The sequence below is a fragment of the Ceratotherium simum genome, chromosome X (genome assembly GCF_057802395.1).
Source record: "Ceratotherium simum simum isolate JZ-2026a chromosome X, ASM5780239v1, whole genome shotgun sequence".
Lineage (NCBI taxonomy): Eukaryota > Metazoa > Chordata > Mammalia > Perissodactyla > Rhinocerotidae > Ceratotherium > Ceratotherium simum.
In genome coordinates this window covers 118,144,131-118,170,787 of record NC_141940.1, presented here as the reverse complement: position 1 = coordinate 118,170,787, position 26,657 = coordinate 118,144,131, and the positions used below count along the sequence as shown (strand labels likewise).

The window sequence follows — 26,657 nt, the reverse complement described above, 5'->3', positions numbered from 1 at the left end:
TGCCCCCTGAGAATATTCTCATCTAATGACTAATGGGAGTTGATGTATAATACCAGCTCCTTCTCCCTTTGGGCAGAATAGCTTCGAAGAGTGTGTCTGCCAGAGTTGCTCAAGAGATAAAGCTTTATTTGCCCTAGAGGGATAATGGACTTGCTAAATCACCTTTTCTTGGCATCCTTCCTCACCCTGTCTCTCTGCCCCACTTCCCAATTGGTGTATCATCCACCTCCTTAATAAACTACTTTCACCTGAATCCTTGACTCAAGGGTAACACAAACTAAGTAAGCACCCAATATACTGAAGTAGTCCAATAAATGTCCTTTTAATTAAACTGAACTACAAAGAAGCATAGTGTAGCATGAGATAAGAGACATGGAAGCACTATGCTGCATAAGTGCTTGGGGCCTATCAGTCAAATTTGAGCACGTATACACACAACAATCACCATGATTTCAGGGTTTCCCTCTGCAGTAGGGAAGCGGCTGTCCTAGTTGTTAGTAGAGAAGAGTGCATGTCAGGAACTCTGGCTTCTATTTTTAGATCTCTTGCTGACATAGAAAACCTCTGTTTCCTAACAGTACAATGGTGACCTTCCTACCCTCAGAGAAATGGTGCAGAATGCCTAATGAGGAAACAAGTACCCATTTATGGAAGCTACAGAGGAACAGAGGAGGGAAATAAGAGCTTAGGTACTATTCATTGGCAGACATGGTGCTCTAAGATCTCTCTCTCTCTCTTTTTTTTTTTTTTTGGTGAGGAAGATCAGCCCTGAGCTAACATCTGCCAATCCTCCTCTTTTTTTTGCTGAGGAAGACTGGCCCTGGACTAACATCCTTGCCCATCTTCCTCCACTTTATATGGGACGCCGCCACAGCATGGCTTGCCAAGTGGTGCGTCGGTGCGCGCCCGGGATCCGAACCGGCGAACCCCGGGCCGCTGCAGCGGAGCGCGCGCACTTAACTGCTTGCGCCACCGGGCCGGCCCCTCTAAGATCTCTTTTGACAGCGAAACAGTAAGTGCTGAGTTGCCTGGCAGTGCAATGGCCTTCAACGGGATTTAGGTCTCCAAGCTTTCAAAGCCTAACTCCAAGACTTCCAAAAGGTAACAATTTCTTTTTTTAAAACCTCACATTAAATGATAATTTTTAAAAAAAGATTAAATCATGACTCTTATGCAGGCATAAAATGAATATGTGTTAAAGATTCTATTTAATTCTATCAATGAGGGAAGCAGAAAGATTGTATAACCAGTTCAAAAGAAAATCCAAAAACAGACACATTTATAGATTAAGAATATTGAAATGAATGTGCAAATGGAGGCAAAACTAACCTCTTTCACACCGAGGGAGAGAAGTCACTTGAACCTCTACGGGATAAGACAGGACAGAATTTGCATGTCTATAAGCAAGAGATATTTACACTGCTATCAGTTATACAATTTACAGAGTTGTAAAATAGTTCCCAAAGAATCAGTCAGATAACATGGAAGGGTGTACTATAGACAATGCAGAGTTTTCCACTAAAGCACAATTTTTTCCTGCACTCATGATTGCTAGACTTAATAATACAGTCCTTCTCCAATAAGGAGGAGAGCATATTTTTTTTCTAGAGCCTATTTATACTTTTAAAATCAAGGTCTTTCTCTTAACATTGTGAGTAGGGGTGAGCATAATAAAGTGTTGGGCAGAGATATGGTGCTTGAGAAAAGTACATCTGATTGTTCACTAAAGGGAAAAAAATCACAAAGTTTAGAAGGAAGCTCTTTCCCTGATAGGGAAAGGAGATGGTAAGAGAAAGGAAATAGGTGGCATTTCACACATGCTATACATTCAGCCCTCCCAATGAACCTGAGAGTTAGGTGAAGATATTTCTTCTTTTATAGATGAGGATACTAGAGGCCAGAGTGATTAAATAGCCTACAGAGGGTCATATAAATAGCACATAGCAGAGCCAGGATTTAAATCCAGTTCTTCTAGCTCTGAGATTTATGATTTTTCCCCATTATTCCATGCTGCACTGGTGAGGGATGATGTCTGGAGGGAGGGCAACAGTAAGAAGTTTCCCAGCCCACACCTCAAACAGGGCAGCTCAGTAGTAGTTTCAAAGGGCCACGTTGCAATGTTGCTCATTGGTGACTGTCATGGTTTTGTCATAATTTTCTCATTTTGTTGAGTGCTCTGGAAAGATAGCAAACAGAATTCACTTCTGATTTCACAGGCTGCGATGAGACAATTGATTTAAATGAATGAACTTTTGAATGAACTACCCTTTGAAGTAGAAGGGATGGAGGCCAACTGATAGGGTTAAAATGCCTTGTATTGAAAGTTGCTCTGAAATAAAATGGAAATGCACAGATTTCTTGGGATGCCACTGGCATTTCTTTACACAAAAAGGCTTATAGTATCTACTGAATGCCTACTATGTGCTCAGTACTATACTAAATGCTTTGGGAAACATTACAGTGAATCAGATCTGAAACATATCCTGTCTACAGCATACTAGAAAAGATTAGACACATGTGAAATACTGACTACAATACCACATGATAATGGTTATGGGGCTATGGAAGTGCCAAGAAAAATGATATTCAAGTGGGGAAGAATCAAGGAAAAACTCATTGAGTAGGTATCATTTGAACTGGACCTTGGAGGATGAGAAGATTTGAACATGGAAACATATATGCATATGTGTGTGGACTGCACACACCAATTCCATTATTATAACCCCAAACACAGGATAGCTCCTTCTTTAAAAATTATTAATACAAAAAAAAGATCTATTTTTAATTTGTCAGGGCCTAACAAGTTGATGAACTTGCTATTCATTTTGCAAAGTAGTAGAGGATTCAATTAACATGAAAGAAAGTCATCTTTAATTCTATTTTTGTTACTTCATAAAATGAAAGGAAATATCATTTGGATTCATGAGAAATTCTCGACTCTTTTCATTTCAAAACTAATTCCAAATGGCATTTAAAATCGACTTCTTCTAAGGCTAAATGGGCCTTTAGTTATTATCCATCCCAGTCCCAAGATAGCAAGAATCTCATGTTTTCCAGCAATTCTCCACCTGACAATATTTTATTATAGCATAAATAGAAATATATATATATATATTACACTTACAAATTACTCCCAACGTGAAGGTTTCCATTTAGTCTCTGAGATCTTTAAAATAGGAAATGAACCTTGTCACCACAAGCAAAGTGCCCTAAATCTCACAGAACATAAACTGCTCACTTTAAGGTCAGTATGATTCTGCGGTGAAGAAAAAAGCAGCAGTTCACTTGTATTAGAAAGAGCCTTAACAAAAATGCCCTCTCTGTGATGCTTGGTTGGGCACACACTTTTTGTTTCATCTGACATTTCTTGTAGAATGACTCAAGGGCTTTTCAGCAAATTGTTTCTGACTTGTCCTTAATGCCTGATTTTCTTATGTTTAGTCCTACAATTTACCATTTAATTATAAATAATAATTAGAGGACCAAGTATATACCACACACATAATGGGTACTCAATAAATGTTTGTTGATTTAATGAATAACTGAAGATTTACAAGATAGAAATGCACAGAGTTCAGCAAATGCCTGCAAAGAGGCACCAAATTTAATTTCCTGATGAACAAATGCAACAAAGGAGTATAAGTTCCATAATACTGCCATGTTTTCACCAAAAGTATGTTTAAATCTTTTAGAAAATCCATATTTTCTGTTGAAATATATGAGAGAGATGATTTTCTTATGGAAAATTCATATGACCAAAAATATTTTAATATGACCCTAGCATTTGTCTGGCTAAGCAGAAGAATAATCTGAAGCTCATTTCATTATTACATAACATATAATCCTCGTCGAATAACATTTCCACTCATCCTGACATTTTTACCTTCTTTTCATAACTTAGTGGTTCTCAACCAGCAGTGATTTTGTAGCCCAGGGGACATTTGGCAATGTCAGGACACGTTTTTGGTTGTCACAACAGGGGCCAAGGGAGGTGGGGTGCTACTGGCATAGAGACCAAGGATGTTGCTCAACATCCTACAATGCACAAGACAAGCTCTCACAACAAAGAATGATCTGGCCTAAAATGCCAATAGTCCTGAGGTTGAGAAACTTTATCTTAAATAAAGAAGCAATTATCTCAAACCCATGGTGCTACATGGTTGTCCAGACACAAAGAACATTTATGCATAATTCCTGGAAGCAAGGAAGTTATAAAACATGGTTGGATCATGCTAAAAAGTTCTACAGAGCTGAGAAAACACAGAGTTTATGGAGAGAAGAGAAAGGAAATTGGATGGGATGGGCATTATTTCAGTAAAGATTAGCATAGGAAATGTTGGGAGATCAAGTTGTAGTCTCAACATTTCAGTTTACTCTACACTAAAATAGGTTTAATGTTGTACCTCCTGCGTAGGCATATTTCAACAATCCAATGAACTTGTAATAATAATACTACTACTACTATTACTATAAGTAAACTACAATTTGTTGAGCAACTAGTATGGGCTTTCCATACATTACCATTAATTCTCATAATTAACATCAAGGCAAGCATCATTATTCCCATTCTACAGAAGAATTAACAGGCTCAGAGAGTTTCTGTAATCTATTTAAAGTTCACAGGTGGTAATAAGCAGAGCTAGAAGCAAAAACCAGACTGGTAGTTGCCATACTTTAAATACATCTTTGAGTAGTATGACCTAAAGTCCAGTTTTTCTCAGGATAGTCCTGGTTTATGCCTGGTGTTCCTATGTAATTATTAATAGCATCTACTTTCTCCCTTAAAAGTGATCATCCTGTATGAGATAATGGCCCCTGTCTTATCCTTTCTCTTTAAATCATGAAGAAATCCACGGTATGCAAAGATAGAAACTTGCCTGCATTCTTAAAGCCCTCTGACATGGATCTGAGCTGTGTGCACATCTATCCATTCACTCATCCTTGTGTGAGAGTGGTTGACAACTGGTAGGCATTAGTGGGAAGGACTCACAGAAGCTGCTATTAGTTCTCTATATTTAAGCTACCTTAGGTGCTAATTAACTGCTTTGTCTGGCAATTTCATCATTTTATCAATATGACTAGTCCAAAGCAAATGGTTTGCTGGACTATCTCATCAGGTTGTGGGAATCAGTGAATGTCCAATTTCTTTACTTCTCTGAATATTTTGCCCTTTGCATGGACTTGAATGTCAGCAACCAAACTGAAAGTAGTAGGATTGGTAAAACCATTTTGACCATGTGTTGTGCATGTGTTGGGTGAATTTTCAAGAAAATTAAAATAATGCCATGGGTTAGTTTGTGTGGTCATTTCTAGTTTTAGTCATGACATTTTTGAAAACTTTCTCCATTCTTTCAGATTAGATGCCTCAAATCACCCCTCACAAAGAGTTCACCACCATGAAAACTATTCCCTCCTCTTGCAATCCTCCCATCCTCCAAGGCTCTCTGTTTCATGGGCATCAAAGGACCACACAACACAGGAAGCTGTCTTAAGAAACAGTGCTTCCCCATGTTCAAATAGCAAGGCTCTGACCCTTAACTATACATCTTTCTTCCTCTGTGTGCCCTATTTCCCCCCTTTATCTCTTGAGCTAATAGCAAGAATCTTTCTGCTAGAAAAAATTCTTCTTATTCCAAAGGAAATTTAATTTCTATATAAATCAAGCACATATATTTAATATTCTATTCCAATCCAAGAGCCCTACACTAAAGCAATTGTGGTACTTGAGGACACATTAAATTATTTACGAGGAATAAAATGCAAAATGAAAGTGCCATTCTTGTATATTTTTGACAAGAGAGAAAAAAATAACATTTTCATCTTGGAACTCAAAGAATGCCCTCTGCTCTCAAGTCTTTCACCTTAAAATGATATTGGAAAAAAACATGCAAAACTAACAAATGGTGACTAGTTGTTTTGATGTTACACAAGATCCCCTCTTCTTTCCTAATGCTTATTTTTTATCTTTGCTGCAGCCCTCATTTAAATTTTTTTCAGCTTTATTAAGATATAATTGACATATAACTCTGTGTAAGTTTAAGATATACAACATGTTGATTTATACACTTATATATTGCAAAATGATTACCACCATAGCATTAATATCGCAAAGTGATTACCACCTTAGCATTAGCTAACACCTCCATCACGTCACATAATTACAATTTCTTTTTCGTGGTGAGAACATTTAAGATCTACTCACTTAGCAACTTTCAAGTACATAATACAGTATTGTTAACTATAGTCATCATGCTGTACATTAGATCTCTAGAACTTATTCATCTTATAACTGGAAGTTTGTATCCTTGACAAATATCTCCTCATTTCCCCCACCCCTTAGCCCCTGGTCACTACCACTCTACTCTTTGTTTCTATAAGTTTGGCTTTTTTAGATTCCACAAATAAGTGATATTATACAGTATTTGTTGCTGATGCTGATTTTTAAATAGAACTCATCAAAATGAAGCTTTTTTAAAAAATAATATTTATTGTTAACTTAGAAAGCTTTGGTCAATACAAATACGAATATATATATGCTTATTTTAATATAGTCAGTATGAATAATAGATAAAATTTTCATTAGCATGGTAGAAGTTATAAAAATTGGTTCCATGTTTTAAATATGCAAGATATAGAATGCTCTTACCCTGATTCATTTTTATGAGCAATGCCTGAGTCATATTAAATATAATAACTCAGTCAAATATATTAAGTATTTGTTGTCCACATTATCTGGTTTGGCCCCATTTTACTTCCATACTTCCTTCTCGCTCTTATGATAACATAGTGGTCTGACTCAAACTTGATGGTTTTCACTTGGGCCCACTATAGTGCAGCTGGCCCAAAGGACATCATCTTTCATCCAACCTTTCTGCTAAAATGGCTTTCGTTCATGCCACAAAGCACAATATCAAACTCATCGTAGATAGTCCAACAGACCATCCCTATGCTTGTCCATGTCCATGGCCAGTCCTCACTTCCAGGTATGGAAAGATCATGGAATTACAGAACAATTTCTATTGTTCTCCAACCTCCTACTCTAAAAGTCCAGAGCAGGGCTCAGCAAACTTGGCTCATGAGCCAAATCTAGTCTGCTACCTGTTTTGTAAATAAAGTTATGCTGGAATATAGTCACACCCACTTGTTTACATACCGTCTATGGCTACTTTCACTACAAAGACAGAATTGAGTAGTTGTGACAGAGACCTTGTGGCCCACAAAGCCTAAAATATTTACCACCTGGCCCTTAACAAAAATTGTTGCCGACCTGTCATCTGAGGCACTGAGTATTTAAAAGAACTCATCCAAGAATTAATACATTTGTCAAATCTGATTACGAGCAGAGTTTTTCACTTGCATCTTTGAGTTATATCTCTAAACTACAGGATCATTACATAAATTTAGTCTTAAACAAGTAACTGGGGAAGGTTAAGCTGATCCTTACTGATTCTTTGTTCCTCTTCCATTACCTCCTTACCTCTCCATCCCAGGCACCTACCCAGCAGCCCCCAATAAAACATTCTCTCTTTGGCAGGAGCATAGGGTTTTATAACAGCCCTATTATTGCCTTTAGTCTTATTCATAGTTCTATTATTATCTAACATATTTATTGTTCAAAAAGAATTTGTTAATTGAATTAATAAGTTAACAATGTGGATCAGCATTTTCAAAACTATGTTTTGCAGAATGCTTGCCTTCTTTGAAATGTGCTCCATGAAAAGGATGGTCTATTTAAAAAACAAAAATCTCCTATGGTTAAATAAATTTGGCAAACAACAACACACTATGTTCTCCTTCAGGAGCGCCATAGTTCACATGAGTGTATTAATGTTTTGGGGAGGAGGAGGCTGACATCAACAAAATGGCAGATTACGCAACTCCAAGCCCTTGTTCCCAACAGAAACATTGAAAAGTAAGTAGAAACTGTCAGAACTAACCTTGTCAGAACTCTGGGAAATAGTCAAAAGTTTACAGCAACCAAGAGACTATTGAATCAAGAAAAAGCCAACTTCAAAATGGTAGGAAATTTTTGTGGTGTTTTTACTTGCCCTTGCCCCATTCCCTCCCCAGCAGCGGTTTTGGTTTTGAATCAGTGGAAGTCTTCATTCTCAGTGTGGAACCCAGGTCCCTGGCTCCAGAGGGGGCAGTGCAAATATTACTCATAAATTATTTTGTCTGTCTATTCTAACCTGTCTGTGTGCTACCAAAAGGACCGATGCAAGGTACTTGTATTAGTTTGCTAGGGCTGCCATAACAAAATACCACAGACTGGGTGGCTTAAACAACAGAAATTTACTTTCTCACAGTTCTGGAGGCTACAAGTCCAAGATCTAGGTGTCAACATGTTTGGTTTCTCCCAAGGACTCTCTTCCTGGCTTGCATATGTCCGCCTTCTCACTGTGTTCTCACATGGTCTTTCCTCTGTGCACACACATTCCTGGTGTCTCTTGTCTCCTCTTCTTATAAGTACACCATTTGTATCAGATTGGGGCCTTGTCTCATGACCACATTTAACCTTAATTACCTGATTAAAGAACTTCTCTCCAAATATGGTTACATTCTGTGGTACTGGGGGTTAGAATTTCAGTGCATGAATTGAGGGAGGGGGCACAATTCAGCCCATAATAGTGCTCATCTCTGTTCCACCTAACGTGGAACTCAGGATGGAAAAATAGCAGGTATTCATCAAAAACACTGCAAAAAACATTAAAAATCTTCAGATGCCTGGGGCAAAAGATAACAGTTGAGACATACACTAGACTATCTAAGGCCTGAGAGCAAAAGCTGAAGAGTTTATTAGGGAAACTAGGAAATTAAAAATCAGCCATGTATGCAGGGGAATTTAGAAAGCCACGTGCATTCTCAGGGCAAGATGCACGCTCAGAAAAGACCTGAGGAGATCCTAAGATTTCACCTTGGGCTGATCCCTAGGTTCAGTTCAAGACTGCCTAAGCATTGAAGGAGTGCTCCAGGACAGAAACAATCTGCAAAGACTGGGGGAGGTGTGTTTTGTTTGTTTGGTTGGTTGTTGGTTGGTTGGTTTGTTGATTTTTCAGCTTTTGGTGTTCAAGGAAATCATTTTCAAAACTCTAGCTGAACACAAGCTGAAGAACAGAGACTATAATGGCCACATATGAGAAGAAATACAGCCTTTGCAAAAATAGTTTGGGAAAGTCACTAAACAGATGGCCTACTGTAGTTGTCAATAATCAGAACATTCAGCAAACTCTGGGGAAGGGGGAGAATTTGATTTACATAATTATCACATCATAATATTCAAATGTCCAATTATCAACAAAAATTGCAAAGCATACAAAGAAACAGGAAAGTATGTCCCATTTGAAGGAACAAAATAAATGGACAGAAATCATCCCTGAGAAAGTTCAGACATTGGACTTACTAGACAAAGCCTTTAAAACAACTGTCTTCAATATGCTTAAAGATCTAATGGAAAACAAAGGCGAAGAATGAAAGGAAATCAAGAAAGTGATATATGATTAAAATGAGAATATCAATAAAGAGATAGAAATTATAAAAAGGAAACAGAAATTCTGGAGCTGAAAAGTACAATAACAGAAATAGAAAATTCACAGAGAAGTTCAACAGAAGATTTGGGCAGGCAGAATAAAGAATCAGTGAACTTGAAGATGAGACAATTGAATTATTGAGTCTGAGGAGCATAAAGGAAAAAGAATGAAGAAAACTGTACAGAGCCTAAAGGACCAATGGAACTCCATCAAATGGACCATCATACACATTCTGGAAGTCCCAGAAGGAGAAGAGAGAAAGAAAGAGGGGGGAAGAACATTTGAATATTTGAATAGAATATTTGAAGAAATAATGGCTTCTTAGATTTTTATGAAAGACATAAATCTATAAATCCAAAAACCTCAGTGAATTCCAAGAAGGAAAACCCAAAGACACCCACATTGGAAACTTTATAATAAAACTGTTGAAAACCAAAGACAATGAGAGAATTTTTAAAATAGCAAAAGAAAAGCAACTTGTTGCTTACATGGGATCCCCAATAAGATTGCTAGTCAATTTCTCAGCAGAAACCTTGGAGGCCAGAAGGCAGTGGGATGATATACTTAAAGTGTTGAAAGAAAAAAAAAAACTGCAACTCAGAGTTTATATCCAGCAAATCTGTCTTTCACAAATGAAGGAAAATTAATACATCCTGAGATAAACAAAAGCTGAAAGAGTTCATTATAACTAGACCTACCCTACAAGAAACAATAAAGACAGTCCTTCAGGTTGAAATAAAAGGTGACTAGAGAGTAACTCAAAGCCCAATGAAGAAATAAAGATTTCTGGTAAAAGTAAATACATTGACAAATGTAAAAACAGTATTATTGCGGGCCGGCCCCGTGGCTTAGCGGTTAAGTGCGTGCACTCTGCTGCTGGCGGCCCGGGTTTGGACCCCTGGCACGCACCAACGCACCGCTTCTCCAGCCATGCTGAGGCTGTGTCCCACATACAGCAACTAGAAGGATGTGCAGCTATGACATACAACTATCTACTGGGGCTTTGGGGGAAAAATAAATAAATAAAATTAAAAAAAAAACAGTATTATTGCATTTTTGGCTTGTAACTCCACTTTTTATCTCCTACAGAATTTAAAAGACAATTTTTTTTTTTGAGGAGGACTAGTTCTTAGCTAACATCCAATGCCAATCCTCCCCTTTTTTCTTGAGGAAGATTGGCCCTGAGCTAACATCTGTGCTCATCTTCCTCTACTTTATATGGGATGCTGCCACAGCATGGCTTGACAAGTGGTGCGTCAGTGCGCACCTGGGATCCGAACCTGTGAACCCTGGGCCACCGAAGTGGAGTGCGTGCACTTAACTGCTTGAGCCACTGGGCTGGCCCCAAGGCAAATGTATTTCAAAAGTTGTTAATCTATGCAATTGGGCAAACAATCAATAAAGATATAATTTGTGACAAGAACAACATAAAGGGAGGAGCATGTAGCTGTACAGGAGTGGAGTTTCTGTGTATAATTGAAGTTAAGTAGGTATCAATTCAAACTAGATGGTTATAAATTTAGGGTGTTAAATGTGATCCCCATGGTAACCACAAAGACAATATCTAAAAAGTTAGAAAAAAGGAAATGAAAGAGAATTAAAATGGTTCACTACAAAAAAGTTAACTAAACACAACAGAAGATAGTAATAGAGGAAATGAGAGACAAACAAGCTGTAAGATATACAGAGATCCAATACCAAATGGCAGAAGTAAGTCATTCCTTATCAGTAATTACTTTAAATGTAAATGGACTAAACTTCACAATCAAAAGACATAGATTGGAAGAACGGATAAGACAAACCACGATCCAACTATATGTTGTCTACAAGAGACTGACTTTACATCCAAAGACACACGTAGTTTGACAATGAAAGGATGGAAAATAATATTCTATTCAAATAGTAACCAAAAGAGAGCTGAGGTGGCTATACTAATACCAGACAGAATAGACTTTAAGTCAAAATCTCTTAAAAGAGACAAAGAATGACATAATTTATTGATAAAAGGGTCAAATCACCAAGATGATATGACGATTCTAAAAATATATGCACCAAACAACAGAGCCCCAAAATATATGAAGCAAACCTTGACAGAATTGATGGGAGAAATAACACTTCTACAATAATTGTTGGAGACTTTAATATATCATTTTCAATAATGGATATAACGTCTATATGGAGATCAGTAAGAAAATAGAGGATGTGAACAACACTATAAACCAACTAGACCTAACAAACGTATAAAGAATGCTCCACTCCATAACAGCAGAATACACAATCTTCTCAAGTGCACGTGGAACATTCTCTAGTACAGACCATATATTGGCCCACATAACAAATCTTAATAAATTGTAAAAGATTAAAATAATAAAAAGTATCTTTTCCAATCACAGTGGAATGAAGCTAAAAATCAAAAATAAAAGGAAAACCAGAAAATTCACAAATATTTGGAAATCAACACACTCTTAAACAACCAATGGGTCAAAGGAGAAGTCACAAGGGAAATCAGAGATGAATGAAAACAAAAACACAATATACCAAAACTTATGTGATGCAGTGAAGGCAGTACCCAGAGGGAAATTTATAATGTAAATGCCTGCATCAAAAAAGAAGAAAGATATCAAATCAATAACCTAATATTACACCTTGAGGAACTATTAAAGGAAGAAAAAATTAAACTCAAAGCTATCAGAGGAAGTAAATAATAAAGATTAGAGAGGAGAAAAATAAAAAAGAAAATAGAAAATCAATTAGAGAAGCAACAAAGTTAAAAGTTGGTTCGTTTAAAAGATCAACAAAAATTACAAACCTTTAGCTAGACTGACAAAGAAAAAAAGAGAAGACTCAAATAATTAAAATCAAAAATGAAAGTGAAGGCATTACTATCGACCTTACAGAAATAAAAAGAATTATAAGAGAAGATTATAAGAAAATTAGATAAACTAGATGAAATGGACAAATACCTAGAAACACCCAAATTACCTAAACTGACTCAAGATGAAATAGAAAATCTCAACAGACCTATAACAAGTAAAGAGATTGAATGAGTAATAAAAAACCTTCCACTAAATAAAAGTTTAGGACCAGATGGCTTCACTGGTGAATTCTTCCAAACATTTAAAGAAGTAACACCAATCCTTCTCAAACTCTTCCAAGAAACAAGAGGAAAGAACACTTCCTAACTCATTCTGTGAGGTCAATATTGCCCTGATATCAAAGCCAAATAAAGACACCACAAGAAAAGAAAATCACAGACCAATGTCCTTTATGAATATAGATGTAAAAATCCTAAACATATTAGCAAAACAAATCTAACAGCATAGTAAAAGGATTATACACCATGGCCAACTGGGATTTATCAGAGGAGTGCAAAGGTGGCTCAATATAAGAAAATCAATCAAAGTAATACACCACATTAATACAATGAAGGAAAGAAAACACATGATCACCTCAATTGATGCAGAAAAGGCAGTTGACAAAGTCCAACACTCTTTCACAATAAAAAAAAAAAAAGAAAAGCACTCAGAAAACTAGGAATAGAAGGGATCTTCTTTAGCACGATAAAGGGCATTTATGAGAAAATCACAGCTAACAACATGATCTAACTATACGCCATCTACAAGAGGCAGACTCAATGGTGAAAGACTAATTTTTCTCCCTAAGATCAGGAACAAGACCCTGCTTTCACCACTGCTATTCAACATTGTATTGGAAGTTTTATCCAGAGCATTAGACAAGACAAAGTAATAAAAGGCATCCAAATTTGAAAGGAAGAAGTAAAACTATCTCTCTTTGCAGATGATATGGTCCTATATATTTAAAACTCCAAATAATCCAAAAGAAAACTACTAGAGCTAATAAATGAATTCAGCAAAATTGCAGCATATAAGATCAACATACAAAAATCAGTTGTGATTCTATGCAACTGCAACGAACAATCTGAAAAGGAAATTAAGAAAACAATTCCATATACAATAGCATCTAAAAGAATAAAATACCTAGGAATAAATTAAACCAAGGAGGTCAAAGACTTGTACACTGAAAACTATAAAATATGGAAGAAAGAAATTAAAGAAGACCTAAATAAACGGAAAGATATGCCATGGTTCATGGATAGAAAGACTTAATATTGGTAAGATGTCAATACTACCCAAAGCAATCTATAGATTCAATGCAACCCCTATAAAAATTCCAACAGCCATTTTTTTATTCACAGAAGTGAAAAAGCCAATCCTCAACTTCATATGGAATTGCAAGGAGCCCTGAATAGCCAAAATAATCTTGAAAAAGAGGAACAAAGTGAAAAGATTCACAATTCTTGATTTCAAATTTACAACAAAGCTACAGTAATCAAAACATTGTGGTACTGGCATCAACACAACCAATGGAACAGAACTGAGAGTCTAGAAATAAACCCATACATCTATAGCCAATTGATTTTGACAAGGGTGGCAAGTCCATTCAATGAGGGGAAGACCAGTCTCTTCAACAAATGGTGCTGGGACAACTGAATTTCCACATGCGAAAGAATGAAGTTGAACCTCTATCTCACACTGTATATAAAAATTATTTCAAGATGAACAACCTAAATATAAGAGCTGAAACCATAAAACTCTTAAAAGAAAAAATAAGGGTAAATCTTCGTGACCATGGATTTGTCAGTTAATTTTTTTTATGACACCAAAGCACAAGCAACAAAAGAAAAAATAGTTAAATTGGACTTCATCAAAACTAAAAACTTTTGTGCATCAAAGGACATTATCAAGAAAGAGTAAAGGCAACCTACAGAATTGGAGAAAATATTTGCAAATCATATGTGTGATAAGAGTTTAATATCCAGAATATACAAAGAACTACTGCCACTCAACAACAAAAAGACAACTCACCCAATAAAAAAATGGGCAAAGGACTTGAATAGACTTCTCCAAAAAAGATAGCCAATAATCACATGAAAAGATGTTCAAATGTCGTTAGTCACTAGAGAAATGAAAATCAAAACCACAATGAGATACCTCTTCACACCTAGTAGGATGGCTACAATCAAAAAATGGAAAATAAGTGTTGGCAAAGATGTGGAGAAATTGGAACTCTGATACATTGCTTGTGGCAATGTAAAATGGTGCAGCCACTGTGGAAAACAGTATGGCAGTTGCTTAAAAAGTTAAACATAGAATTAGCATATGACCCAGCAATTCCACTCCTAGGTATCTATCCAAAAGAACTGAAAGCAGGAATTCAAACATTTCATTGCAGCATTACTCACAATAGTCAAAAGGTGAAAACAACCCAACTGTCCATCAACAGATGAATAAATAAACAAAATGTAGTATAGACATACAATGGGTTATTATTAAGCCGTGAAAAGGAAAGAAGTTCTGATACATGTTACAACATGGATGAACCTTGAAAACATCATGCTAAGTGAAAGAATCCAGACACAAAGGACAAATATTGTATGATCTCAGTTATCTCTTAAGAAATCTCTTAACTAGACAAACTCAAAGAGAGAGAAAGTACATTAGAAGTTATCAGGGAATAGAGGAAGAGGAGAATAGGGAGTTATTGCTTCATGGTTACAAAGTTCCTGTTTGAAGTGTTGGAAAAGTTTTGGAAATAGATAGTGGTGATGATTGCAAAACATTGGGGAAATCTACATTAAAAAAACTTGCCTAATCTTATTCATCTGTGTTTTCCAGACTTGTTTGACCTTAGAAGTTTTATTAATGTAAAGAAGTTTACAGTTAACATTTCAAGGAACACTCATGAAAGACTGAAACAAAGTACAAATGATCTTGATCCTGAAAGGGAGGAAAAACGATATGCAGGAACAAATCCCTCTTAAAGTGCAGACTGCTTCAGTAGGACTCTAATTGGGTCTGAGATTCTGCATTTTCCAATAAGCTCCCAGGTCGTGCTGATTCTGATCTTCCGACTACAGTTCAAGTAGCAGGAGATATAATAGTTGGATGCACTATTCGTCGTGATCCTATTCCCTCTTACAGCCAATTTGATCAACTGATTTAAAAGTGAAGATGTTAATGAACAATAACCGATGACTCTATTATCTCTCCCAAGTAGCATAATTGTAATTTTACTTGGGTTACCAAGACAAATGCCTTACTCCAAAGAAGATAATCTGAGAGAGTGATATATAGCAACAAAGAGGATCAGTATGGGATGGGGCTTGTCCTATTTTGGGCTGAGGGTCAGGGAGGGGAGCCACTCTTCCAAATGCATTTAAAGTATTCCAAATCTATTTTTTACTTCCATTTATATTTGAATTACATACCTGAGTTATGGCAAGATCACTCTTTCTCATAAGAATAAGGCAAAAAATAAAGGAAGAAAGAATGAGCAAGAAAGGGAAAGAGGGAGGGAGAGAGGAAAGACAGGAGAGAGGAGACAAGGAAGGAAAGAAGGGGAGGATAGTGATATGAGAGATTAAACGTCTATATAATTCTTTTTCCCAGTCAAATTCTCATCCAATTCACTTTGGAATATCATAACTTTACTGATAAACGATTAGATGAAATTAACTAGTATTATCCATTTCTTTCTACAGTTTACAGAACACATTCATTCACTGGTGAGCACATCTAAGAATGTGTCTTTGTTAATTAGAACACCTTAGCAGATTATTGTGCTAAAACACAGATGAAAGGTTGTGCTGGCACATATCAGGATAACTCTTAAAAGTGAAAAACAATTCTATCATTCAACCCAAAGAACTCACAGGCTGAGTTCCACATTTAGGTAGCTTCTATCATTAGGATAATTCTATTGGCCTCAGGCATTTACCCCTATAGTTAAGAAGTGTCCCTAAAGCTAGGCAATTTCTGACTCTTACAAACTCTGTGACCTTGGGAAAATTAATTAACCACTTTGTGCCTCAGTTTCCTCATCTATAAAATGGGGGACATGGTAGCACCTAATGACTGAAGAATGAAATAAGGCACTCATTGGCTCACAGAGAGGTTTTAATATATGTCAGCTCTTATTATATGCATGTGCTAATCCCTCATCCAAAAATATCTTACTTTTTTTCTTTCCAAAGTTTTATATCCAAACGCAAATGAACCTTGAGACAGTGCTGAAGATTGAAGAGGTCAGATGTAAAGAATCAAATTATTCCAGAAATGTATAAACCGATGGAAAATACCATGGTTGGCAGGTCAGGAGGGAGAGAGGATATTGTGTAATGAATGCAGTGCAGCAAAGAGGTTGAAAGTTTAGGTTTTGGGGATCAAAATGACGAGACATTGAGTCTCAGCTTTTCTAATTGCTGTGGCATGACTTCAAGCAAGTTACTTAACTTTCTAACCCCCAGTTTCCTCATCTGAAAACATTTACTGGAGTAGTAAAACAATTCCTCTTTTGTGAGGATTAAACCAGATAATTTTTTAAATGTGCTTAATGGAGTGTGTCAGTATGTGGTAGCTTAAAAAATATTTTGAGTTCCAGCAATATATTCACATTGACGTTTTCTGGGAAGGATAAAAACAAATATATGATGGTATGACCCAGCCTTCTAAATGTTTCCATTCCATTTGGGGAGGCCAAACAGATAATGTACAGTACAAGACAACTTACATTTGAATTTTCAAATTCCTCCTGTTAAGATGACATTTCTCTTTTTCCTGTTTCTTTCCTCCCATCATCCATTTTCTATCTTGCATACAAAAATTCATGCAAGTTTTCCATCCTGAATTGGACTATCTAAAAGGAAATATTTTATTGTGAAGAGAAGAGAAAAAGCAAACATACACAATCTCTCAGGACCTGCCTCTACCTTGTATAATTTATTTCTTGTTAGCAGAAAAATATATTTGTTAAAGAATAAAATTTTATGGCCAATAAAGAGACTCATTTTTGTTTTGTTTTGTTTTGAGTAGCCCAAAGAAAAAAACAAAATCAAGCAGAGTTGGCAGTGACCATGGAGAAGAAGCCATCTTAGTAAATGCTGAAATAAGAGGGGAGGGGATGAACTAGAATATTTGGAATATTTCAAAGATGTAGGCTGAAAAATGTTTTGGTAATATGGTGTTACCTGTGATACCATGCCAAACTCCTCATTCAGATCCTACCGGCTTATTGGGTACAGAGCCAACTGGGATGTAACTTGCACCAGGTTGCTGAGCCTTTGTCAAGTGAAGAGAGACAAATTTCCACAGGGGAAAGCAGTGAGTGACTAGATGGTTCGTGGCAGTATGTTCTTACCTCAGAAAGCATTAGGGGCAATGTTTCCCAGCAAAACTAGAAATCATCGGACAGTGATTTATCTATTGCCCAAGGGCAAAGAGTCTGTGGCTACACCCCGCTGAACACACCTGATCTCATCTGATCTCAGAAGCTAAGCAGAATCGGGCCTGGTTAGTGCTTGGGTGGAAGACGAAGGGCAAGAGGAAAAGAGAGCTAGTCCCTGGGTTTCTGGAGAAAAAAGCAGGCTCTTTGTTCAAATCACATCTAGGATTAATAACCCTAGTTTTATACTATATCTGCTGAGGCAACAATCTGGACATTAAGTGACATTTCTGTGTTTATTTCTTAAAATGATCGAATTTTCTTTGTTTCTGTAGTACTTTACATCATTTTTCATTGGGGGTCAGAGGATATAAAGAAGGAATGGGGTAAATTCAGAGGTATCAAGAGAACCAAACTAGACCCATTGATTTAAAGGGTATCATGCAAAAGGAGATGGATGTTCCCGACTCATTCGCAGTTCAAAATGCAGCTCCATTTAAACTCATGATCCAGGCGATTTCATCACCGTGGGGCACTCACTGTTGACATCTACAATGTTGATGAGCCTAAAATCAAAGAAAGCCACCCACCCAAAAGGCTATTTTCATAGCAACTATTGAGAATAAATTCAGTTTAATAGCCTTCAGCTTATATTTTCCAAATCCAAAACTCTGCAGGGTAAGTTATCATTGCTTAACTGTCATTATTTGAAATACTAGTGGGAATGTTATCAGTATGAACCTCTGGGTAAAACTTCTTTTTTTTTTTGCAATCTCACCATCATTTTAATTTTGTTTACATCTCTAGTCATTTGCACAGATGTTGATGGAGCTGTATTTTTGCTTCAATGTCTATTGCAATATTCTTATTGCATTCTGCAGGTCCTCCAGTAAACGTTACTTGCAATATTTTTATCAACAGTTTTGGATCAGTCACAGAAACCACCATGGTAAGTGCTACAACGCCACTGGAAAGAGAAAAACGTGACTTGCTTATGCCATGAACCCAACCTGTCAAATTTTCTATTTATTGTTCAACTTGCAGGGCCTCCTGTAAATGTTACCTGCAACATATTTATCAACAGCTTTGGGTCAATAGCTGAAACTACAATGGTGAGTGGGACTCAGCATTGAAGCCATCGTGTGAAGGAATGGGATATGGGATTGAAGAGCACTGTTGCATCTTTGTGGGACAGTCACCGAATGCCAATTTCCAAGTTCACTCACCTCTAGAAAGCAATTATTTATACTCTTTCACTTAAGAAAGTCATTAGTCATGTTCATTACTCAAAATTCAATCTTTTATCCATCATGCCAGAGAAATTTTGGAAACACTTGATGTTTGGTTAGATTTAGGTAATCAGTAATAAGCATGGTGTATAGTTAAGGATATTTAAATATTTGCATCTCCAATGTTTCAGAAATATAAATTTCAAAGTTTGGAAAGTACTTCTTACAGCCGGTCTTTTTCATATAATGCAAGTTTTAACATAGGCAAGCCTCGGATATACTACATTTAAGATATATGCCAAGGGGTAGACCTTACAATAAACACACACACACACACACACACACACACAAACATACACATTTTGTTGGCAATAGAAAGTAGTCCCAAGTCCATAGCAATTACATCACATGCATGGTTTTTCAAAAAAAAATAACATAAGCATAAAACTAAAAGCTCATCATAATGTATGTGCAAACATGTTTCATATACATGAAAAAGGTTTCAGGTACTATAAAATCCACCAAGATTTCTTATAAATATCATGATGATGATGCTGCCTATGACACAGCTTATTAGATGAGTAGCCTTACAGCACTAGGCTATAGCATGGAGACTACATTTTGGGTGAAATATTTTCTTGGCCCTATACAATTTATTTTAAGTCCTAAGTCAACTGGCTGATTCTAATTTTCGTGACTATGTAAAGTGTACAGCCATATTATTGGATGAGGTCAAAATAAAATATAGTTGAATTTGACTAAGTGCTATGGTGGTTGATGTCCTAGAAGCAAGTGAAATCATGAGCACAATGCCATTGAGAAGTAAAAAACAGTGTTCCCCCGTTTTTATGAATTTTCTCTTTGAGGCTACTAGGATCGTGTTTAACAAATTACTGTACTTTTTGGTGTCCTTGATGCTAGAAAGAAATAATTTACCTTTTACCACTCCTTTTCACTGAAAAAATTAGATGTAATGCAACTCCACTACCCATTTTAATATTGCTCTGACACAGCATTGTCCAGAAATGACTCTTCTGGGGCTTTGACAGGATGTAGTGCATACAATTTTTTACCCAGATAAGATAGTTTTGATAGAGTTATTAAATGACTCATAAGAAAAAACTGAACATGGGAAGAATAATCCAACTCTAGGCTTGGCATTCAGTTTCTGTCTCTCCCCTCTTGGTTTATCTTGATAACAGAGGGGCAAATCTTTCAGCAGCCCAAATCACTGTCGCCAGCTTTACACGATGGCATTCAATGACAATATTTGCACGACCTAATGCTGATTGCATTAATTAGACTCCTAAGTTGCTTTGATCAAATCTCCACATTGCATTTTACTCTCAATCAAAAATGTAAATGTGCACCTTTTCAATGTTCATTAACGTAAGAAAAAGCTAAACATTTAAGGAGATGAAAATGGAAACTATGGATATCCTTGTTTTCCTGTGTCTTTAACAGCTACTGAAGGTGTTTAATAAATGGGTTGCTTACATGCTTCCTGGCCACTTATTAAGGTGTCCTTTGTCATTTTTCCTATGAGAAAATTTGGAAATCATTGCTCAAATGTAATATCAACGGCCTGTCTCTTCAGCTATATGAGATCGATTGAATCGCGTGGTCGGAAGAGTGACACGTATTGTGCTTCTTTTATTTTATTTCTTAGCTTTTGATGTAATAACAAACTTCATTTGCCTTTTAAAAAGCATCCTTTATTTTCTTCAATTATAGCTTTTGTATGAAACTAAAAAAATGTTTTTTAAAACTCTATCACGCTTAGATCAAAGAATAAATCCTCATGCCATGTAGGGTAGGGACTGGCAAACTTTTTTCTGTAAAAGGCCAGACTAAATACTTAAGACTTTGAGGGCCAGATAGTCTCTGTCACAACTACTCAGTTCTGCCCTTTTGGCATGAAAGCAGCCATAAACAACAGTAAGCAAATGGGTAGAGCTGTACTCCAAAAAAACTTTACTTATAAAAACAGGCTGTGGCCAAATTTGGCCCCAGGCCGTAGGTTGCCAACCCTGGATCTAAGGCATCAATATTTAAATGGATGCTATTCAAATGCTTTAAGAACATGAGAATTGCTCCATCTCGAAAGGGTCTTATCTTCCCAGATCCCTGAGGACCTACCTGGGAATCTACTTGATGTATCCACAGAGTGTCAACCCAACTAGAGCTTCCTTTATCAAAACCCTGAGATTCTACCATGAATTTATCCATACTTTCACAAAATTTGACTCAAAAAAAATTGGTCAAAAAAGTTAAACAGAACCAGATTCTTCCACGAACGGTCTTTTTTTTTTTTTTTTTTGTGAGGAAGATCAGCCCTGAGCTAACATCTGCCAATCCTCCTCTTTTGGCTGAGGAAGACTGGCCCTGGGCTAACATCCGTGCCCATCTTCCTCTACTTTATATGGGACGCAGCCACAGCATGGCTTGCCAAGCAGTGCGTCGGTGTGCGCCCGGGATCCGAACTGGAGAACCCCGGGCCACCGCAGCGGAACGCGCGCACTTAACCGCTTGCGCCTCCGAGCCGGCCCCCATGAACTGTCTTTAGATGGAGTCAGAACATCAGGCCCTTAGCTTTTATGTACAATAATGTATGTGGTCGTTGAGCACATTGATGAGTGCTATTTTCAGGGGGGAGGGGGATAATAATTATGCTTTCTCTACGTTTTCTGGAATGAATTTTTCCAAGAATGCCTCAGAATTTTGAGTTTCTAAACATGTTGCTTTTCCCCTTTTCCTTCATGTCCCAATCTCACGCCATGACCCTGATAGCATTATTGAAGGATTTAGTTTGGGTGTTTGTTTTTAAATAAGTGGCAATGATTATCTGTTTTAGGAACTCAACATGACTTTCTTTTGGTACTATTCAGTCTTTTATGTTTGATGAAATCCCACTAAATTATTGTTGGTACTACCTGCCCACAAAGTATAGGCTCACTTACAGACCCCATATTGCCTCCCACTCCTTTGATATGTTAGTGTTGAAGACGTGTGCTCACAGGACAATATATTTGTGTTATTCTAAGGAATATTTTTATGGATCATTATGATGATATACATTACTCCAAAATATACATTTTTGTTCATTAAGAGTCGTAGGGATCTGTTGATGGTCATTGCTGGCTGACCCTGTGTTAAGAGTATTCAGTGGAACAAATTTTTGGGGGGTTCCAAAAGACTTAGAAGACTGGTAAGGAATGTATGGTGAGACAGGTTATATTTTCTTTGGAATGTCAGTTTACCGTTTCCTCTTCTTTCTTTCCCCCTTTTCTTAAGCTGCTCATGGCAAGTGAATTTACAGGATGGGGAGTATATTTGAAACCCCTTTCTTTGCTGATATAAAGGCATAATTTGGGAATATTAATAATGTCAGTAGAGGTCAAGAGTATTTGCATGCCATTTGAATGTAGCTCTCCCCAAGGCTGGATTATCAGAAAATGGAGAAGAGATAGTCTCCTCAAAGCTTCTAAATGACTGCCTGGAAGGATGTGGGTAGACAGAGTGTGACTTGGGCCTGTGGGTACTGGAACCTTACCCATGCCACAACAGCCGATCCTGACCTCTCCTTATTTAACAGATTGGAGTGGGGGAGCAAGAGCTGAAAGTGTGCAAAATGTGTCCACTCAGAGAGCATTTCCAGAATATGATTCTGACTCCCCCAAATTCTGCCCCAAAAGGTAAATTCCACATGCTCTACTCATTACTGCTGCAGGATGAAGAGTTGTTTTATCTCAGATCTGAAATCACACTTCTGAGGAACTGAATAAGAGGTAGATAGCCCCTTATGAGAATGCATGCTGTGCAGTAACTGCTGAAATAACACTGTGGGCTCCTTTTCATTCTATAGCTACATAAACAATTCATAAGGAGATGCTAACTTATCAGGAATTGTGGGTGGCTACATTTCTTATTTCTGACTTCTTACGGAAGAACCAAGAATCTACCACAAGCCTGGAATTTTGTTAAACTGAGATATAAAATGACCTTGGTCTCTAAATTAACAATGCAATGTTAAAGTCTGAATTCATCATAAAGCAACTGCCCCTCTATAATTTCAAATTCAAGGCTAACTTCCCATATCAAAGCTAGCACGGACTCCAGATGATGAAAACTTTACTGCAGTGTAGCCGGAGGTTAAAACCAAAGTGCCACATGGGCACTGTGGGGAATCACCAAAGCATATCCTTGTCTTTGATGACTTTATAACATAACTGGATTGAAAAGTGTATACATATAAAAATAATAAGAGAGTAATAGTAAGGTTTAATAGGAGTATGTATGAGACAGAATGGCAATTTCTATGTACAAATGCTAGACTAAATATAATAGTACCAAAATACTTCAATTTAAGGAAACAACCTTTGCGGCATGGGCATAGCGTTAGAAGGTACCAGAAAAAGTGAAGCTTTAGAAATTCTAAATTTGATATGAAATAATAGTATGGAATGTAGGTACTTGGACGACTTGTGTTAAGAATGTAATAAAGATTATATGACTCACACATAGCTTTTGAAAAAATAAAACATATATATATATACATACATATTTTTTTTAATTTCAATGTTTCCATTACCTAATCCAACATCCAGATAGTCAATCATAGAAAAACAAATTTTAATACAAGGAAATATGTCACTTATTTGAAGCAGAATCTGTCTCTGGAGAGAGAAGGCCAGTGTAAAAACAGTTCAGTTTGTATTTAAGCATGCCTCTCAATATTTACTTCCCCTTTAATATTTCATTAAACCTAGAAGCAAAAATAAAGACAAAGAAAGACTACAGAACAATATAACTATCTCCTATGGTTTGGAATATCATGACAGAATAAACCTATCTGTAAATAAACAGAGATGATGTATAGATAAATCACACATCAAATTTTTACCCTACATTGAAAATGATAGTGAATTGAAAGAATTACAGAGGCACAGCCCCAGAAAATCTTTTCTTTGGCTATCTACTTCTCTATATCCTTGCGCGTGTCCTTTTCTATTCTTAAAGGTTTTAAAGAGTTGCTGTTTATTTTAGAATAGTGTATATCATCATAAACGAAGTTGTGGAAAATTTTAATTCCTATATATTATAAAGAACAAATACTGCCAAAAGATCTAATAAAAGTCTTATTTTATATAATTCCTGTCATTATGGCATAAAATATATTTTCTCTTCTAAGTTTTCCACTTATCCTTGCTTACAAACAGGAGGATTAATTTAAATTAACTGTTAGACATTTAATAGTTCTATTGTGATATGATAGATTCTGTGCTCTTTTTAAAGTTCTAATATTGGCAGAATACATTTTATTATTTTTTATATATAAAATTCAAAATAGAAAACCAGGAAACACTGGTGAAGAATACTCGTGGGAAAGACTTTTTAAAAAGATGTCCATTAGCTGTGAAAATTTATATTGAGATTTGTTTTAAAGGTCAATGTTTTCATATTGTATGTCACTAATGTAATATTCTCAAGAGTCTCTCAATATGCATCTTTAAATCATTCTCAGGCTCAAGGGAGGGTTGCAATGATGTTCTCTTGGGGATTTTGCTGCCTGATACACTCTATCTGGCTTCTCTCAGGCTTCTCCTCCTACAGTACTTCCTGGGGGACCATCATTGGCTTCCCAATGGCCTAAGATATTTAACCCATTCACCTCTGTTATTCCCAACTGTCGTTACTTCCCATACTTAGAGTTTCTCCACCTCCTGAATTGGTTAAGGGATAAGATCCTTTTCTCTTCTACTTCCTACTGAAACAAGCTTGGAGACCCCACACAAAAATTTTGTTAAGGGATAACTAGTTCTCACTCTAAGGGAAATAAAAGGGGTGGATGTCAAACACTGGAGAAGCTCCATTTTTTTTCTTTCAGGAAACCTTAAGAAAATCTCACAGTTGATGTATCTAGTGCATACTTATATGTAAATTGGATTATTATATTTTCAATAGCCCTTTTTTTGATTTTCCACAAATCGCACATTCCCACTCTTTACTCATACAAAACTCCAAAGCTTCCAGTAACTCCTGTTGCCAATGAAACACTGAATTGGTAATCTCTTTCCAGTTATAACACTCTGGTCTTTTTGGACAATTCCAAAAATACACGATGGGGAGAACTCTGAGGTTCTGCCATTCCCTTGGTTCACTTATGGGAGGAACCAGTGAGCAATTAGGATAGGACAGAAGCCTGGCTGGGCCCACAGCAGTGCCCGCTTAGGTCTGAGAATTTGCTGTGCGGGACTGCTATAATCCCAAATAAAACTCAGCTGATAAAATTTTCCAAATCAGAAAGTCCTTATGTTGTACAATGGAGAAACTTAAAGTTATTTCTTTAATATTTCAGCCTTTCCAAATGATCTGGGGTTTGATGACTGATTTTCAGAAGTTAGTAACTATTTGATTATTAGCATTCTTTAGGCCCATATTGGGCACTTTTTCCAAGAACTGCCACCTCCAAAATACTCTATCAGCCTGATCATCAACATGGCTATATTTGAAAACAAGTCATAGGAATTTGGAGAGTAGGATGGTAGGTAGAGGGAACTGGATTGAAGCTTGTCTCCATACACCCTGATCTTTATAACTTAGTTATTCTTTTCCTTTGGCCCTAAGGGAATTAACCCAAACTGACCATCCTGAGGTGGTGTCAATTGTACCTGGTAGAGTAACCAATCATCTCAGTTTTCCCCGAGGCTGAGTGGGTTCCCTGAATGTGGGACTTTTGGGGCTAAAACTGGGAAGTTCTCAGACAAACCAAGACAAGTTGGTCACCATTAGAGTAAAATAAACAATGACCAAAAATCCAGGTGCCAAAGATGTGGAGACAGAGCAAATGAGAATGAAAAAGGTAAAAGAAAGAGTAAGAAGGAATGAGTATATATCATCCTAAATGACCATAAGTGGCAGGAGTGGACAACTATTAGCTCTGAACCATAGTCCTGCTTGACTAGGGATTGTTGTTGAAGCCTCTAACAGGGTCCACTCTATCAAGCAAAGCAACAGTTCCCATGAACCTACAGACCTTTGAGTAGAAATCCCCAGGAGAGCAGTCACTGCCCCAAGCTGTTTCATTAACACAGAAGGAAATTCCCAGACCAAGTGGGAATCACACTGTGTACCTGAGGCTCCCACAGGGAGGAACACTTTTGTCAGAAGGTGCTCAGATTAGGAAAACATGAAAAAGATCTCTGTTTCGATGAAGCATCAAGTTGACTACTGTTGACACAACCCATTCGGAGAAATGATAAAATATTTAAGAACTTCAAAAGTAAGTAGCTGGGAGAGCCAGCCTTGATGGTCTAGTGGTTGAAGTTCGGCATGCCAAACTCCGGCCCGGAGTCAGTTCCAGGTCGCAGAACCACACCACCCATCTGTCAGTTGCCATGCTGTGGTGGCGGCTCACATAGAAGAACGAGAAGGATTTACAACTAGAATATAGAACTATGTACTGGGGCTTTGGGGAGGGAAAAAAAGAGAGATAGGAAGATTGGCAACAGATGTTAGCTCAGGGTGAATCCCAGCAAAAAATAAAATAAAATAAAAAGTAAGTAGCTGTGAGGGTATTATCTTGTCAACATGAAACATTTTGATATTTATGTTGATGAAGTTAAAAATATTGTCCCATCATGTCAGAGTTTTATAATAA

At 36.9% G+C, this 26,657-nt stretch overlaps 1 protein-coding gene across 1 annotated transcript in view; it reads left to right on the top strand.

Annotated features, from left to right (window-relative positions):
* Nucleotides 1-26,657, top strand: part of GLRA2 (glycine receptor alpha 2) — a 177,485-nt gene that overhangs the window by 19,380 nt on the left and 131,448 nt on the right. Inside the window, exon 2 of the mRNA XM_004435132.3 lies at nt 18,650-18,717. Coding sequence (XP_004435189.2) covers nt 18,650-18,717 — 68 coding nt within the window. The remainder of the gene's footprint in view (nt 1-18,649; nt 18,718-26,657) is intronic.